Source organism: Typopeltis vanoorti, chromosome 18 (assembly GCF_054136105.1).
Source record: "Typopeltis vanoorti isolate ZY-2024b chromosome 18, IOZ_Tvanoo_1.0, whole genome shotgun sequence".
Classification (NCBI taxonomy): Eukaryota; Metazoa; Arthropoda; class Arachnida; order Uropygi; family Thelyphonidae; genus Typopeltis; species Typopeltis vanoorti.
The window spans coordinates 77,177,591-77,194,928 of NC_143566.1; the positions used below are offsets into that span (position 1 = coordinate 77,177,591).

At 34.6% G+C, this 17,338-nt stretch overlaps 1 protein-coding gene across 1 annotated transcript in view; it reads right to left on the reverse strand.

Annotated features, from left to right (window-relative positions):
• Window positions 1-581: 581 nt before the first annotated feature.
• Window positions 582-17,338, reverse strand: part of Uev1A (Ubiquitin-conjugating enzyme variant 1A) — a 78,338-nt gene continuing 61,581 nt past the window's right edge. Inside the window, exon 4 of the mRNA XM_090407896.1 lies at window positions 582-2,604. Within this exon, the coding sequence (XP_090264022.1) occupies window positions 2,464-2,604 (141 nt within the window). The 3' untranslated portion in view covers window positions 582-2,463. The remainder of the gene's footprint in view (window positions 2,605-17,338) is intronic.

Below are 17,338 nucleotides of genomic sequence, written 5' to 3' on the forward strand. Positions count from 1 at the left end.
AGTTATAAGGATTGGTTGAGGGAATGTGGACTGCAGAGTTTGGTAGATAGCAGAGGTGATATGACCGAGACTTTTAAACTGTTGAGAGGGTAGTTACAGGGTTGACACTGGGGAGTTCTTTTGCTTGGTGGAACATTGGGAAGGAGCGATGACAAGGGGGGCCATCCCTGGAAGTTGCAAAAGGAAGCTGTGAGCAAGAGGATGAAGAGTGGTTTCTTTGCATGGAGGGTGGTTGAAGCATGGAATGCATTGCCTAATAGTGGTGAAAGCAAGAATGGTCAATGAGTGGTACGATAGTTTCCTAGGAAGGACCTCCCATGATGAGTCTTTTGTCTCCATGGAGGCCTGAATAATAAGATACATAGATTGCAGATGTAAATCAAATGAGAAATCATTCAATAAAATATCTACTCATAAACAAAATTAAAAAATAAACAAATCAGGAAACATAACCTTTCAGCACACAATATTTCTGACATTTTATTCCAAGTCCCAACTGATTAACCATAACTAGTACTGGAGTAATTTTTTCTTTTTATTTCATTATACTATTAATAAATAAGAACACTACTATGAAAAAATACAAAAGAAGGCCTTTATTAATCTACAGTAATGTAGAATTGTTGCCAATTCAATGAACATCTTCAGTAGCAAGATTTATGTGAAAACTTAAACATACATTCCTTATTAAATTATTGCATTAAGGATCAAGATAGTTTGGTGAATTTTACCACATGTAATATAGAGTGAAAAGAAGATTTAAGTAACTATAACTGATATATCAAGGGTAAAATGGAATAGATTAACCTAATGTCCAAAGTATTGATCCTAGTTATGAGTTTAGCAAATAAATCAAGTACCTGAAATTCTATAAATTACAAATTTAATTTTAAACTGATTTTAGGAAAACATTTTTTATGTCATACTATACCTCAGACTGAAACATTTTTCTACTTGATAATGCAATTTAAATAATTAGACAATGCAGTATAAACTTAAGTTCATTAACTTATTTTAAAGTACTGAATAGCAAAATAAAGGTGGATATTTCATTTTTAAGAAGTGTCAAAGAAATCCATTTTTTCCCACGATAAACAGTAATTATCAGCAATATTTCGGGTCAAGATCATTGAATGGACAGCAGTCAAGACCACAAAACCCAGTAAAACTGAGGTGGAATGATGGTTTCCCTTCTATAGGGGCCATACTTTGCCTTTACTTATGAAAAATTTTATCTATCACATCTAAATTATGCATACAGGTGAGGAGCTACTGTAGAAAGAATGTTACAAAATTTTGTAAAGGCTTCTTAACATCACATTCAACACTAATTTACAAATTATTAAATGGCTTTGTATCGAGCCACAAACACATCACAAGCTACACGAATGACTGGACAGCAGCACATTTTTTTCCTTCCGTTTTTCTTGTAGTGTGTGTGTGTGTGTGTAAACAAATGCCAAGTTGCCAATGCAGGTTTAGTTGCCCCCATTCAATTTCTATTTAAAGATACTTTAAAAACAAAACTGAAATCCTACTACAATCCTATGCAATTGTTCACTATCTATTCTGTGATGAGATAGCCATGCAAGTTATTACATACTGTCTTCTTTATAGTAGTTCCACTCAGCTGTGCAGATTAACTAGAAATGCAGTATACACTCTTCTCCATACATTATATAGAAGCCTAAGTTGATTTTGCTAACCTCAATTTACCTAACAAGCTACATTCCTTGTATGTTTTAAGTTAAAAACGGCCTTATCACTAATTTTAGTTGTTTTTTTTAACAAAGGGCAATACAAAATAGTACCTATAAAAGTTGTGTTGAAAATAAATGTTTCTAGTGTTTAAATAATCCAAACCTACAACAGACCGCACATAAAAATACCATAACAGAGACAGTATAATTCACAGCAGTATCTCATAAAAATCATCATTTATGCTGAATAAGTGTTTTAATCACAAATTTAATTTTTGATCAGTAAGAAAAAAAACAAAACAAACAAAAAAAAAAAACAATTAGAATGTGAAGTTGAGAATATTCTATTTTAAAGGGCATGATTTAGCTTTATGTGTAACTCAATAGTGCCCAAACGGATGAATAAATCATAGTCACTATTATGGCAAAACATTACGTATAGTATATGTAACATTATACTTTAGCAAGTGTGATATAATTGTGAACAGACATTTATTATTATCATTTTTTTAAACAGGTATCAAATAAATCTGTTCCTGTTTTATTCTACAGCTTGAGAAAAAAAAGATGATGAATGAATATAAAGCAATCAAATAAAACAACACTTTTCCAGTATGATCATTTACATCCATCTGGACAAAGTATACCAAGCAGCACTGACTTCAATATCCAGTGCTCAAAGTCAAATGAATTAGTGCCACAGAATTTACCCATTTTTAATAATTTGTGTTTTGCGTGTATGTATACTGCAGTACATAATAAACTAAAACGCTGATCCCTCAGGTGGCTGACTGAGCCTCTGGTTTTCTTTCAATGTCATTGCCCTACGAAGTTCTTGAAGAACTGTCTTGATAGAGTAGTTACGTTGCCAACGACTTAAAACTGGAAGGCTTCGCCTATCAACCTAGCAAATAGAAATTAAGCAAACATTAATGTATTCATTTGATTTTGATATTTTCAGATTAAATTCTACAGAGGAAACAAAACGCAAACATTTCACAATCTTATGAAAAATGTTGACTAAGAAAATTGGAAAGATGATTTGAAAAGTCATTTTCCAAATTAAAACAGCTTTCAGAATAAATAAAGCAGAGTAGCCTTTAAAAGGAGTGACCAACCTTTTCTTCAGATATGCCAATTAATGTGTTTAAACTCTTTGGGATCATTATCCTTATGGCAAGTCCTGTTTATTTTACCCATTCTGTAATATGACAATAAAAGCAAACACTCATTCCAGTGTTTTTTTAATGCATTAAACTACATCATTAAGTATGCTGATAACTCACAAACAAAAAAAAAAACATGGGAAGCAATCTTGTTATGCTCAGATCAGAGCCTAATGCCTGATGGCAAAAGAAAAGCATTACTACTCAGCCATCAAAAACCATCATGATAAATACATGCCAAGTTATTTCTTAAAAATCTATGGAGAAAACATGAAACTGATTTTGTTTTTACTGTTAAAAACAAACTGCAACACTTTTCATTTTCAATTTTTGTTAACATTTACAGTTTTTCCTTTATCACTAGTTCATCAAAGAGTCCTAAATGCCAGGCCAATTATTATTTTCTTTTAATATCTATGTACGAGAGGGGGCCGAAAAGTTCTGATAAACACCTAGAACAAAAAATATTAAAGCAACTGATATAATCACAAGAAAGAAGATATATAAAAACCCTTTAATCCCCATGTTTCACGAAATCGTAATAATTTGTTTATTTTCTTTTAGTATATATACGAAGAGTTGTTTTAATATCATTTTTGTTCTAGGTGTTTATCAGAACTTTTCAGTCCACCTCCATACCTGAAGAGTGACTTCTATTTTAAAATCAAAGTATTACTTAATTCAAGTAGTTTGTATAAATTTATATATAAACTTTTTTAATAAAGGTAAATACTTCTGAATTTATTTTAAATTAATTGCCAATATTAATTCTTGCATGTTGAGTAAACTGAGAGTGCAGAAGCAAATAAGACTGCCTCAGGACTCTGCAATGCTGAGTATGAATCAATGGAATGTGGTTCAGAGCTTGGCAGTGTTAGTAAGCAAGAGAAAAGGAGATAATTTTTTGTATGGCAAAGGGTGAATGAGTGGAAACCGTTCCTTGAGTGGGTGGGAATGCTCCAGCATGGAATGTCTTCAAAGCCATGTGCAATAGTTGTTGTGATCTATAAATGTTCAACACCTCCTGTGATAAGTCTTGGACTTCAGAGGCTTGGAAGTAATCTTAATTATTTACACAATGAAATGTGAAAGGCATCTCAAGACACTTTTTTGTATGCAACAACATACAATTAACTTTAGTCAGTTTTTCAAATTCTGGATGGATTTTGTATGCTATTTTTTGTTAATATTTACTAGGAAACAATTGGACAAAATAAACCAAGAATTTATTAAGCTTGTTAAAATTTTGCTGAATTCAACTCAATGTTTTCAATATTTGAAAGAAATGCACTGTTTTCAATTTTTTAGGTTTTCATTATATCCAGCTATATACTGAAAAACTAAAGCTCAACAGATATCACTGCACAGAATTAAAATATCTTTTTTTTTGCAGGTAAGTTGCATAAACTGTTATGGCACTAAATAAAAATATTTTATACAGTGCTCAGGGGGTCTAAGTCCTAGTCACACCCTCCTAGCTGGTGACCCCTGGGAAATGCTGGGAAACCCCAGAAGGCTAACGTGACAGGTGAAACATATTAGGGCGAATCACCCAACATGCGGATTACCTCAGATTACAGAAAGAGACAAGAGAAACAATTTTAATGTAATGTGGCCAATGACCAGACTATTGACATAGTCAGTATGAAGAATGAGGAACAAAGCCCTCTAGGAAACCCTCATTCAGATGAAGTCAGAGGTCGTCATAGAACTTCAAATTCTGAAAAATCCCCTTATCATGTCGACATACAATGTAAGAACACTCCTTAAATGTGGAAAACTACATGAACTTTCTCTGGGAGCTCAAGAAACCCAGACTGATCTCAAATGCATTCAAGAACATCGATGGCAGACAGAAGAAAATTGGAATGTAATAGCAACCCATCATAATAGAAAATTCATTTATAGCTCGGCAGAGCCAAATGGAACAGGAGGCGTAGGCTTCCTCATCACTAATAAACTTTAACAAAACATAGCGTCAATCACCAAATTAAGGCAGCCGAATAAAATAAAACTCACTTTACGAACAATATTAGTGACCATAATTGCTACTTATGCCCCTACTGAGGACACCTCATTAAATCAAAAGACTGACTACTATACATGCAGTTTCACTATACTTTGTGTTTGTGGTGGAGACTTCAATGTGAGGGTGGGAAAGGACTTGAGTGTGTCATCTAGAGCCTGTTGTAAACACCTTTTACATGACACAACCAACAGCAATGGACAACTTTTACTGGAATTTTGCAATGCTCATGATCTCATCACTATTCAATCAAGATTTTCTCACAGGGAAGGAAGAGTCTGGAACTGGCACCACCCAGCAGAAACCGAAGCACAGATAGATCGAATATTAGTAAGAGGAAAGTGGATAGTACAGTAGAACTGGGATCCGATCACAGAGTCCTTAGTGATCATATAAAACTAACTCTATATCCACAAATTCGAGCAAATTAAGAAAACATTCCTATAATTGGCAGCACCTTACTGATCCATCAATAGCCTGTATATTTCAGGAATAGATAGCAAAGGAAATAGAACAACGAAATTTGGAATGTACTCAGATCGATTCCCTCTACAACATACTTTATGAAACTAATCCATACTCTGCCCAGAAAGTGTTGGGCAATAGACCAAAACTGCAGACAATCGAATAGGTCAGCCCCTCGACAGTAGAACTCCGACACATGAGAAATCAGATTGTCAAACAACATATCTGTCAATATAATTCTAAACCTAACACATACCCATTAAATCTTGCTATCACTAATCACTTTAAAGCTGACTATAAACAATTTCTAAAAGCCATATGTCTTGATTTGGAAAGAGCCAACCGTGCAGGCAATCAAAAAAAAGTTTTTCAAAAAGTCAACCAACTGTGTAAAAAAAGCCACAACCAAAACAGCTAGTAGAGTGGTCAAGGAAAATGGAGAAGCCTTCCAAACCCCAGTGGAACTTCTCACAGAATGGAGAGCATATTTTCATGGATTACTAAATGCTGACCATGCGGCTCATACTTCTCCCACCTATACTGTTTCACATATAAATCAATCTTTACTAGGGATACACACAACTAACTTCACTCTAGGTGAACTAAGAAGTGCTATAGGACAACTAAAACCAAACAAAGTTCCAGGACCTGATAATATTGCTCCTGAAGACATCATCTATGGAAGCAATTATGCTAAACACTTTACTTTTGAACATCTGTAACATTGTACTAAACACTGGAATTGCTTCAACAGCTTGGACCAGAGGATACATCCTTCCCATCCCAAAGAAAGGTTACCAGACCAAAATGACAAACTACAGAGGAATTAGCCTTATCTCCACTGCTTTAAAAGTTTATAACAGAATGTTATAAACAGGATTCAACCATCCGTCACTTCCCTCCTCAAGAAAAGCCAAGCAGGATTCCTAAGGAGAAGTACTATAGAACAAATGCATTGTATTAGAAGGCTCCAGGAACAAAGAGCTGCCTGTCGTTCTTACCAGTGGTGGCCCGTACATAAGCACTGCGACACTACAACCCCCCCCCCCCCCCAAAAAATGAAAAATTTAAATTTTGTTTGTGTTTATAAATAATAACAATGCTTACAACATTATATAAATGCAATACAACATGTTAAAGGTTACAGCTTATGTTTCGACAGTAATTGAATAGTTAATAATTGAATTGTTCGATTAATGCTTTAGATTATGAAACAAATACACTGCGATCTAACGCAGTGTCGATATTATCATGATCATGAGGGTGAACTATTTTTTGCAAATCCTATTTTATTTTGTTAAAATAATATATAATTATTTATTTATTATAGATACAAGGCTGAATTATGATGAGTGTCACTGTTGAAAATATGAAAAGAATTATATTTTTCAATTATTGTTACATGAAACAAATACACTGTGATCTAATACAGTGTCAGAATTACTGTGTTTGTCCAAATGCAGCCATCTCGTTGATATTCGTTTCTGCTTGTGATTGCACGTTACAAGTCATTCCCGACACTGCTCGTTTGGGCAGTGTATCATATGCTTGTGCGTTATTTTTGTGATACGAAACTTATTATTGGTGTTTGTTCGTGGAGAGGGTGAAATATTTTTAATAAAGCAATTTTTTAATATGTAAATTTATTTATTAATAAATTGGTTACTGATTAGGAAAAAAAGTATTTTTTTAATTATGTGTATGCAGCACCCCCACTTAAAATTTACACCGGGCGCCACTGGTTCTTACCTTCATCGACTTTACCAAAGTTTTTGACAATATTAACAGATCCAAACTCTTTGAAATTCTGTCCCATTATGGCATACTAGACAAATTATTAAATCAATACAGGCTCCCTACAAAGAGTTTCAAGCACAAGTCCTAGTCGATGGAATGTTAACCGACCCATTCCCTATCTCTACAGGGGAGTCTTGCAAGGAGACGTTCTTGCACCCCATTTCTCTTTATTATCACATTGGATTACATCTTGCAACAAACCAACTTGCATTTTGGCATTGAATTACACTTCAATCAAGAAAGTGTCAAGTTGAAAGAACTCATCTATGCAGATGATGTCGTCTTACTTGATTCTGATTACAACACAGCTGAACGGCATCTGGACGAACTTATTATCCTCGGCAACATTGTGGGATTAAAAAGTAATTTTTCCAAAACTAAAGTTCTACCCATTTCGGCTGATGGTTCCTTATATCACAGTAACTACAAAATCGAAAATGTACCACCTTCAAATATCTTGGCTCTTATGTTATGGACACTGAATACGATATAAAAGTCCGAAAACAAAAGGCACTAGCAGTCTTTGGTATTACGACTCCCATATGGAAATCCTCTCTTGTCTGCTTGGAAACCAAAATTAGACTTTTTAAGGCCACAGCATGCACTATTTTTCTATATGCATCCCAAACTTAGACTATCTCCACAGCAAATAGCTGAAATCTCATTAACAGATTTGGAACCATATGTTTTAGAAAAATTCTTGGATATACATGGAGAGATAATAGAATTTCCAGTGATAGAGTTCTCTCGGAAATCAATCAAATTCCTCTACTATTGATCACACAACACAGCTCAATTGAACTGGATTGGAAATCAGCTGAGTCACCCGATTGCTCCTTATCATGAGGCGCTCCTCCTTTATGATCTTCCCATTGGCAAAAGAGGGAGGGGAGAAGATCTAGACAACAGTTTTATCAATATATTAGTCATATCATATCTCCCAACAACCCGCTGTCAAGGACATTTACATACTTGCAAAATAGGACTCTATGGAGAGAAATAACGTCACTTGTAAATTTTACTCAGTGACTCCCTTGTCTCTCTCTGTTTGCTTTATGTAAAACTTAAGGTAAATAAAAGATGATGATATGACAGTGCTCAATTCATTTTTCTGCTTCTGATGTTAAGTCAAAAAAGGCTATTCAAAATAAATAATAAAATCAGCCTTCTGATCTTACTGGCATGATGCAAAAGAAAATAATAAATAAATAAGTAATAAATCAATAAATAAGAAAAAGTTCACAGAATAACTAAGGATTGATAAGGGACAGACATAGAAGGATATAGCTAATTCTCTTTTTACACGATTTTAAAATAACATGGTTTAGAAAACAGAAGCAATTCTATTTTTACATGGCATATTTTGATTTTACATGATTCAAATGGCGCTTATTTTTAAAATTTCTGTTTGAATTCAGTTCTGTTAAAATGGGTATTTCCATTATAATTATCATTTCCTAGAATGGTACATATGTACTGAAACTTGAATTTTTGGGGAACCCCCTCTATATTTTAAACATCAGGGATTACTCTATGCTACAAATGTAGACAATTGTGGCGACAACAAAAAAATCAATTTTTGTAATTATGATTCCTCAAAGTTAAGCTGACAGATGATCTGTTATATTCACTTGCTGTTGGTACCTAGAAACAGAAGGGTGCTATGTTCCTTCGAAGTTGGTCAGTTACCGGAGGCTTGCCTATATAAAGCTGCTTGGAAGGAGTTAAGCTGTTTGCTAAATAATCATTTCTTGTTTAATTAGAAATGTTTAAAACCATTACTCATTAATCAATCCCAAAGACCACGGGCAATGAGAGGTGTGGATTTTAACACATTACCAGTGTTACACCCTGATATCTTGAGAATATAGAATTCTCAGCTATCATGGTGTAACATGAAGAATAAATAAAATAAATTAAAAACCCTGCATAAAAGATAATAGTTGAATTAATAAAAAGAAAGATTCTTGCATCCAATAAAATATAAAAAATAAATAAATAAAGGTTTTTGCTAAACTAACTAACAAAAGAAAGAATATAATAATATTGTGATATGATTTAAATGAGAAAAGTTAAATAAATAAGACAGAAAAGGATTAGTCATAAAAGATGGTATGTGAGAGGCTAGAGATTAAGTTATTAAGTAAATTCATAGAAAAAATTTGAAAGGGGATTAAGTTAGAGGCTAGCAAAGGAAAACAACAGACTATCGCTCAGGGCCGATTCCTGGATTGAGACATCGGTATGGGCTCGCCGATCAAATGACGTTTGGCAGAAAAACGCCACCCTAATTAGTCGGTGAAGTAAAAACAAGTGGGGGCGGGGGCGGAGAAAAGAAGTTAGAAAAAGTGCCATTAGGAGAGCAGGTATAAAAGGTTAGAACCCCCCCCCCCCCACGAGGCTTTTTTGGTTTTGGTTTCGATTCTGTTCCAGGAGAGTCCTTCGCGAGTTCTTTCGTAGGGATTTCCCGATGTTTTCCTGAGTGGCGAGATAGGGATTATATCTCCATGTCACAACACGGAAACGAAAGTCAGCGGGATTTCGATTCCATATTTCCTAAGTAAGAAGCGAAGAATGCCATAAAGTCAAAGGAAAAGAAAGTATATTCTTTGTGTTCCAACTTCAGTGACAACTACGAAAAACGGAGAGCTGTAAAGAAATCGATGTCCACGTGGCGAGCTGCACAGGAGATATATAGATGATTCAAAGTGTGTTCGGAGTTACGAAAAGTTAAGCCAGCGTAAGCCTAGTTCAATTCCAAAAGGAACGTAGGAGAAGCAGAACATCGGTGAGGTTATATCAAGATAGTTCAATCAGAAGAAGGCAAAGGCCCATATGAAAATTCCAAGAAAGAAAGGTACTGTAAAATATGTCTAATGTTAACTAAAATTTGTCTGTGATCATTATTTTAATACAGAACTGTTGAGGTGACCAAGGAAAATTTATACTAGGACTTTAGTATCTGACAGAATATATTAAAAGTAAGCTGGCTAGTGTTAATGTTATGTGAAAAATTAAGAGTCCTGAGAATTTTGCATGTCTATTGTAATGTATTGGAAAGTTAAAATGTCATAGTTGTGTGTTAGTGCAGAAAAAGGTTTAGTTAATCTACTTAAGTTTGAATAGTTAAATAGTGTGAATTAATCTTATTTGTCCATGTCAAATGAATTTACGTATTGAATGTGTATGGCGGCATGATCGTAATACTAGTTATGTGTTAGTGCAGTAAATGGTTTAGTTAATCTACTTAAGTTTGAATAGTTAAATAGAGTGAATTAATCTTATTTGTCCATGTCAAGTGAATTTATGTGTTGAATTGTTATGGCGGTATGATCGTAATACTCAGTATAGGATCATAGCCTAATTACTTGTAATAAGCTAATGTTGGTTTGTAAGTATTTAGTTTAGCATTAAATTGAGTAATCACAAAAATTGAATTGTACCATGTTAAGGAATTTAATAAACCTTTGTTCAATGATAAAAGAGTTGTCTGAAATTGCTGTCCAATGCACCACTTGGAAAATACGAACCTAATCACGCGGGAAATTAATGTTAAGTAACGAGATAAAGTGTCACGACTGCAATATAGTTACACCTTCTGACATATTTTAGTTCTTTCTCCTTGTTTTGTATATAATATCTTAAACTAAATATCCCAAAAGGTGCAGTATAAATACAAATATTAGGGGTACTAAGGGGAGAAATAACTTAGATATTGGTATAAGTTTTGGTGATATCTCGTGCGTAGATAATAGAAGAACATAGATTAGAGGAAATTACTAGATAGAATAAAAATCGTAAGAAGGGACACAACATAAATGGCGCAGCCGGTAGGATATAAAGTATAAGAAAGTTAATAGAATAAGAAGAATAGGTCACAACACCAGTGCACTGGAAGGCAACCAAAAAAGGTTGGGTTACAAAATAAATTCTTAATGAATGGTTCCATCATTGTTTTGTTCCAGAAGTTAAACACTATTTGATGGAAAAAAAAAAAAATCTGGACTTTAAAGTTTTATTGATTACAGACAATGCACCTGGCCATCCTCTTTTAGAACACCCGAACGTGGAATTTTGTATTCTGCCACCTAATATAACTACTAGACCAGGGTGTGATCACTACTTTCAAAACTTACTACATAAGAACATTCCAATACATTTTGGATGAATTAGATAAGGATAATTTATTGACAATTATTGATGTGTGGAAGAAATTTTCTATTTTGGATTGCATCAAACTTGCTAATTTGGCATTATCAGAATTGAAACCATCATCATCATCATCATCATCATCAAATTCCTGCCATGTACCCTCAAGGGGTGTACAGGATATGACAGTACTACATGAAAAAATTACATCATTACTAACTTCCTATCTACAATTTTCCTCCAAATCAGTCTGTTACTTGTCAAGACTCCAACATTATCAGATCTTATATTTCTATCGTCTAAGGCACTTTGTACCGTATCAATCCACCTATATCTTGGTCTTCCTCTGGGTCGTTTTTCTGCCAACCTGGCAGAGAACACTTGTTTTGCTAATCTTTCCTCTCCCATTCTATTTAAGTGACCATACCATCTGAGATTAGCTCTGCTAACGCATTCCTGGATGCTGACAATGTCAAGTTCTTTCCTAATATCCTCATTTTTAATATGATATTGCCATTGATGCCATCTGTTCATGCCTCTAATCTTTCTCAGGACTCTCATTTCTGCGGTCTCTAGTCTTTGGTCAAGTGTTTTACTTCTGACCCAGCTCTCAGATCCATAAGTTAAAATTGGTTTGAACACAGTCTTGTATACAGCTAATTTAGTGTTCCGACTAATTTCTTTCTTATTCCATATGAATTTATTCAATTGACTTCCCACGATACCAGCTTTGCTGATTCTGTTGTCTATTTCTATATTTAGTTTACCATCTTCAGTAAAAATTGTGCCTAAGTAGCTGAAATGTTTTACTTGTTCCACAGGTTCTCCATTCACAACACAGTTGACATTTTCAATGATTCTGCCTATTTTCATTGTCTTTGTCTTTTTATTGCTGACCTTCATGCCATATCTATTACAACAGCTATTCAATTTAGTCAGAGAATCTTGCAGACTTGTAGCGGATTTATTTAGAAGTATAACATCATCCGCATAAACCAAAGAGCTGACATTAACATCTCCACTTTTGATATCAGGTTTAATACCACTTTCCTTCATAATGTGATCCATATAGATAATGAATAACAGAGGGGATAATGTACATCCTTGTCTCACACCAGATTTAACATTAAACCATCTTCCTGTACTTCCTTCAATTCTAACTGCTGACTCACATCTCAAATAAAGACTAAGTATTGCTTGATATAATGCCCCATTGACACCATATAACTGCAGCGTATTGAATAGCTTCTCTCTTGGCACCTTCTCATATGCCTTTTCCAAATCGACAAAACTTAAATACAGATCTTTGTTATATTCCCATGCTTTCTCGACTATTTGTCGTAAAGTGAAGATCTGATCCTGACAGCCTCTATTTGGCCTGAATCCAGCTTGTTCTTCACCAAGCTTTTCTTCCACAATTCTTCTCAACCGTTTCTCAAGTATACTTGCATAGATCTTGCCAGGAACACTCAGCAGGGAAATACCTCTGTAATTCTCACATTCAGTTTTATTTCCCTTTTTATATATGGGTACTATGAGAGCTCTACTCCAATCATCGGGAATTCGTCCCTCTGTCCAGGCTTTCTGAACTATGCAGTGCAGCCACTGTAAGACTCTTATACCACCATACTTCAGCATTTCTGGTCGAATATCATCTATTCCTGCTGCCTTTCCACATTTCAAGCCTTTGATGGCTTTTTCTACTTCAAGTATGGATATGTATTCCTGACTGCATGCCTGGTCAGTGTTTTTTATCACTGTGCTGTCATCACTGCTTGTTTCATTTAGCAGTTTTTCAAAGTAATTACTCCATACTTCAAGGATATCTTTTTCTCCTGTTTTCATTTCACCTTTATCATCTCTAATTCCTTTTACAGCACTCTTTCCTCCATTCCTAAGCTTCTTCAACAACCTCCAGAATATTTTGCCACCTTCTTGATATTTATTTTCTATATTCTTGCCAAAGTCCTCCCATGACTTTTGTTTAGCTAGTTTTACACACTGTTTAGCTTTCTTACATTTGTCTCTGTATTCTGTAAGAGTAAAAGCTGACTTATTTGCCAGGAACTTTTGATATGCTTTCTTCTTTTCCTTCACTGACTCTTTAACTTCCTGTGTCCACCAGGGAGTTCTGATTTTTTTATCTTTGCACACAACCTCACCACATGCCTCTCTGGCAGAATCAATCAATGTTTCCTTCAGAGTTTGCCACTGAATCTCCAAGGTTTGATTCCTGTTCTCAAACTCTTTCATTTTCTTTTCAATAATATTTCTGTATTTTAGTCTACAGTTTACATCTGAGAGCTGCTCAACTTTTATTCGCTTTAAAACTTTCTTACATGTTATTCTTTTCAATATGAAATTCAATTTTATCCTGCTCAAGACTAAATAGTGATCACTTCCAATTTCAAATCCTCTGTACACTCTGGTGTCCTGCACCAGGGAGAAAACATCACTATCAACAATAACATAGTCAATGAGACTTTTCTTATTCCTAGCCTCTTCTCTCCATGTGAATTTGTGCACATTTTTATGTTGGAACATGGTGTTAGTAATAACCAGTCCATGTCCTGAGCAGAAATCCAACAGATATTTGCCATTATTATTAGCTTTGCTCTTTTCTCCAAATTTTCCCAAAATATTTTTGTATGTCTCACAATCATTTCCTACTCTACTATTTAGATCCCCAACAAGGACCAACTTTTCCTTTTTCATTGTGTCAGTTGCTTTTTCTAAAGCCTCAAAAAATTCCTCCACTTCTACCTTAGCAGAACCTTCTGTGGGACCATAGGCACAAATAAGTCTCATTGTCCAGTTCCCCATTCTCATATTTGCCAACATTACTCTACTTGAGACTGACTGCCATTCAAGAAGATTAGCCTCGTATTTTGTGTTGAATACTATGGCTACTCCTTCTTTTCCTTGATTGTTATTGCCTGAATATAACATTTTGTATTTATTGCTCAGAAAGATCTCACCAGTTTTGGTCTTTTTTGTTTCAGTCACCCCTATTATGTCGATCTGGTACTTATCTAATTCCTCAGCTAGCTCCATTTCTTTGCCATTCAGGCTTCTTACATTGATAGTACCGATCTTTAACTCTGGTGATGTTGAGTTGGGGTTTGTTTTGAGATTTGTTCCAGTAGCTGACTTTTCGCTGTTCGCCCTGGTTCCCTGGCGAAAACAACGGGGGCCTTGTTTAACTGGGCGACGCCCCAGCCGGCATGAAATTTTGTCATGTTGTACCATCATTCTATATTTTGGTTTAACCAATAAGAATACAATTTGGTCGGCTAAATCCTAAATTGCCAGCCAATCCTCGTTCGTTCAGTATCAAAGTAGATACCCAACAGGGTGCACCACGAGAAGGTGAGGATTGGACATTAGGTCAGAAGCCCTGGTCGGTTCTCCGCATTCCTTTAAAGGCTATGTGGAGGTCTCCTCTCAGTTATACAGCTTTGACCCTTAAGCACCCAGAATTGAAACCATCAACTTTAAATGCATGCTGGAAAGCTACTTAGCCAGAATGTGTGAAAAAGAAAAGCCCCGTACCTTTGCATACAACTGAATATCCCAATATCATCAGATTAGCACAATGCAGTTGGCAGAGAAGAATGAGTTGTTCAACTCGTTCAGTATTTGGATCGTGTGTAAGAAAATGACTTTGCAATTTACTAGCCATTTGAAGCCATTCTTTAATTACTCCTGTTAGTGATGATGAAATAATAGAAGCTGTCCTTGAGAATTTTATGAAAAAGAAAAAAGTGATGATGAAGAGATTCCACTCACCGCAGGAGTAATTAAAAAAGGGCTTCAAATGGCTAGTAAATTGCAAAGTCATTTTCTTACACACGATCCAAATACTGAACGAGTTGAACAGTTTAAAAGCGAACTGAAGCCATGTATTTCAAGTGATTTAATTCCAGTCTCACACAAAAAGAATACGGCTACTGTCAGAAAGTGATGGTGAATAAAATTTAACTAATATCATATTAGCAGTGTATTTCAGCCTTTTTTAATTTTTGTTTTATTAGTGACACTGTTTTTTTTTAAGAAAGATACATATGTATACACTTTAAATAAGTATTTAAAATTAAAAAAAGAAAAACATTCCATTAAAATTAAATAGTTTTATTCATACAGTTTCAGTAGAATCCACCTATTGTGATCATGGATAATATTATCAATCGGCTATTGTTATCAAAATCAGTCAGTCCCAAAACTCACCATTTAAAATGAATTAAAAATAATTCCTCTATTATAATCAAGGTTCTGGTTATCGTTATCAAAATCCTCAAATATTTAGCCTTTTGTGTCTCAGAATTCTAAGAAATAAGGGTTAATCAGGAGAAAATTTGACAAAGAACATTTGCAAAATCCGACTTTTTGTTATATTATATAGATTTAATCTTATTCTCTCATAAATCTTATATGTTCCAGGGGCAAATGCAGGTGGGTAATTTTAAACTTTCTTTTAATCTTAATCTTCCAGGCAAATGCAAGCGGATATAAATACAGTCAAATTGCGATTTTGCGAGGTTATTTTTATGCTGTCTTTCAGTAAGTGAATTTGACTTTAAGGGTTCGTTAAAACAGTCCTTAGCATTATGGCAGAAGCAAGTAAAAAACGTAAAGATTTATCTTTTCAAGGAATGCAAAGAATTTTGGAGTGCTATGATGAGTCAGCGTAGTGTGGCTGTACATTTAAAAATTTCACGACCGCTCTTGTGTAAGATCTTAAAAAACAGATCAAAACTTCAGCTCTTACTAATGAGACCATAGATCAGAAGAGAGCCCGATCTAGTAAGGATACTCAAGTTGTATCAGCATTAAAAATTTGGTTTAGTAATTTTCGTGAAAAGAATGTTTTGATTAATGGGCTTTGATGTATCAAAAAGCAGAACTTGCAAAAACAGTGGGCAAAGAAAATTTCACTGCAACAGACGGATGGTTTAACAGGTGGAAAAAGTGAGAGAATATTATGTTCAAGCGTATTCACGACGAAGAAAAAAGTGTTGATTTTTTATCAGCTGATGCGTGGATTAACACCAAGTGGCCAAAATCATTGCTGAATATTCTCCTGAGGATATTTACAATGCAGACAAAACAGGACTCCATTTTTGTGCAATGCCTGAGCATACTTATTTGTTTAAAAATGAAAGTACTAAAGGATTTAAATCTTCAAAAGAGCAAGTGACAGTTCTTTGTTGTGCTAATATGAAAGGTGAGAAACGAGAGCTCCTAGTGATTGGAAAAAGTAAAAATCTTCGTGTTTTAACCACCTTACCGGCCATTATGGATCAAATATGCATCCTCATACGCTTTGTATCCATCATATATTTCAATGTAATATCAATGGTATTACAATTTTAATATGCACTTCGCATCCATGATAATTTGGAAGTGTATATACGTCTTGGCCGGTAGCATGGTTAAAGTGTCAAAAGTTTGCCCGTTGACTACTGTTCCAGTGCAAATGACTGGATGACTAATGACATTTTCAACAATTGGTTAGTTAAGTGGGATCTTAAATTAAAGGGAAAAATTGTCTTGTTAGTAGACAACTACATTGCACACACAAACAATTTATTGTTAAAAAACATCAAAGTAATTTTCTTGCCTTTGAACACTACATAGTTAATTCAGCCATGTGACTAAAGCATCATACGAGCTTTTAAAGCTTATTATCACAGGGAAGTTCTTGTGAGAATTATAGCTGAACTTGATTATATAAAAGACCAATACGATGCAAGTGCAATTGCAAAAAAGATCCTTCTTGACACTTTGCATTTGGTAGCAATGTCATGGAAGCAAGTCTCAGAGAAGACCATTGAAAACTGCTTCCAAAAAGGTGGATTTTTTAAGACAAACTCAGAAAATCCTTCTTGAATATCTTACAGATAGAATATCTTACAAATGAAATTTTTGATAAAACACAAGACTGTATGTTAAAAGAAGAATTTGAAAATTGGTTGGATGTTGATAACAACATTGAAATGGTGGCTACAATGAAAGTGCTGGAAATATGTCAAGCT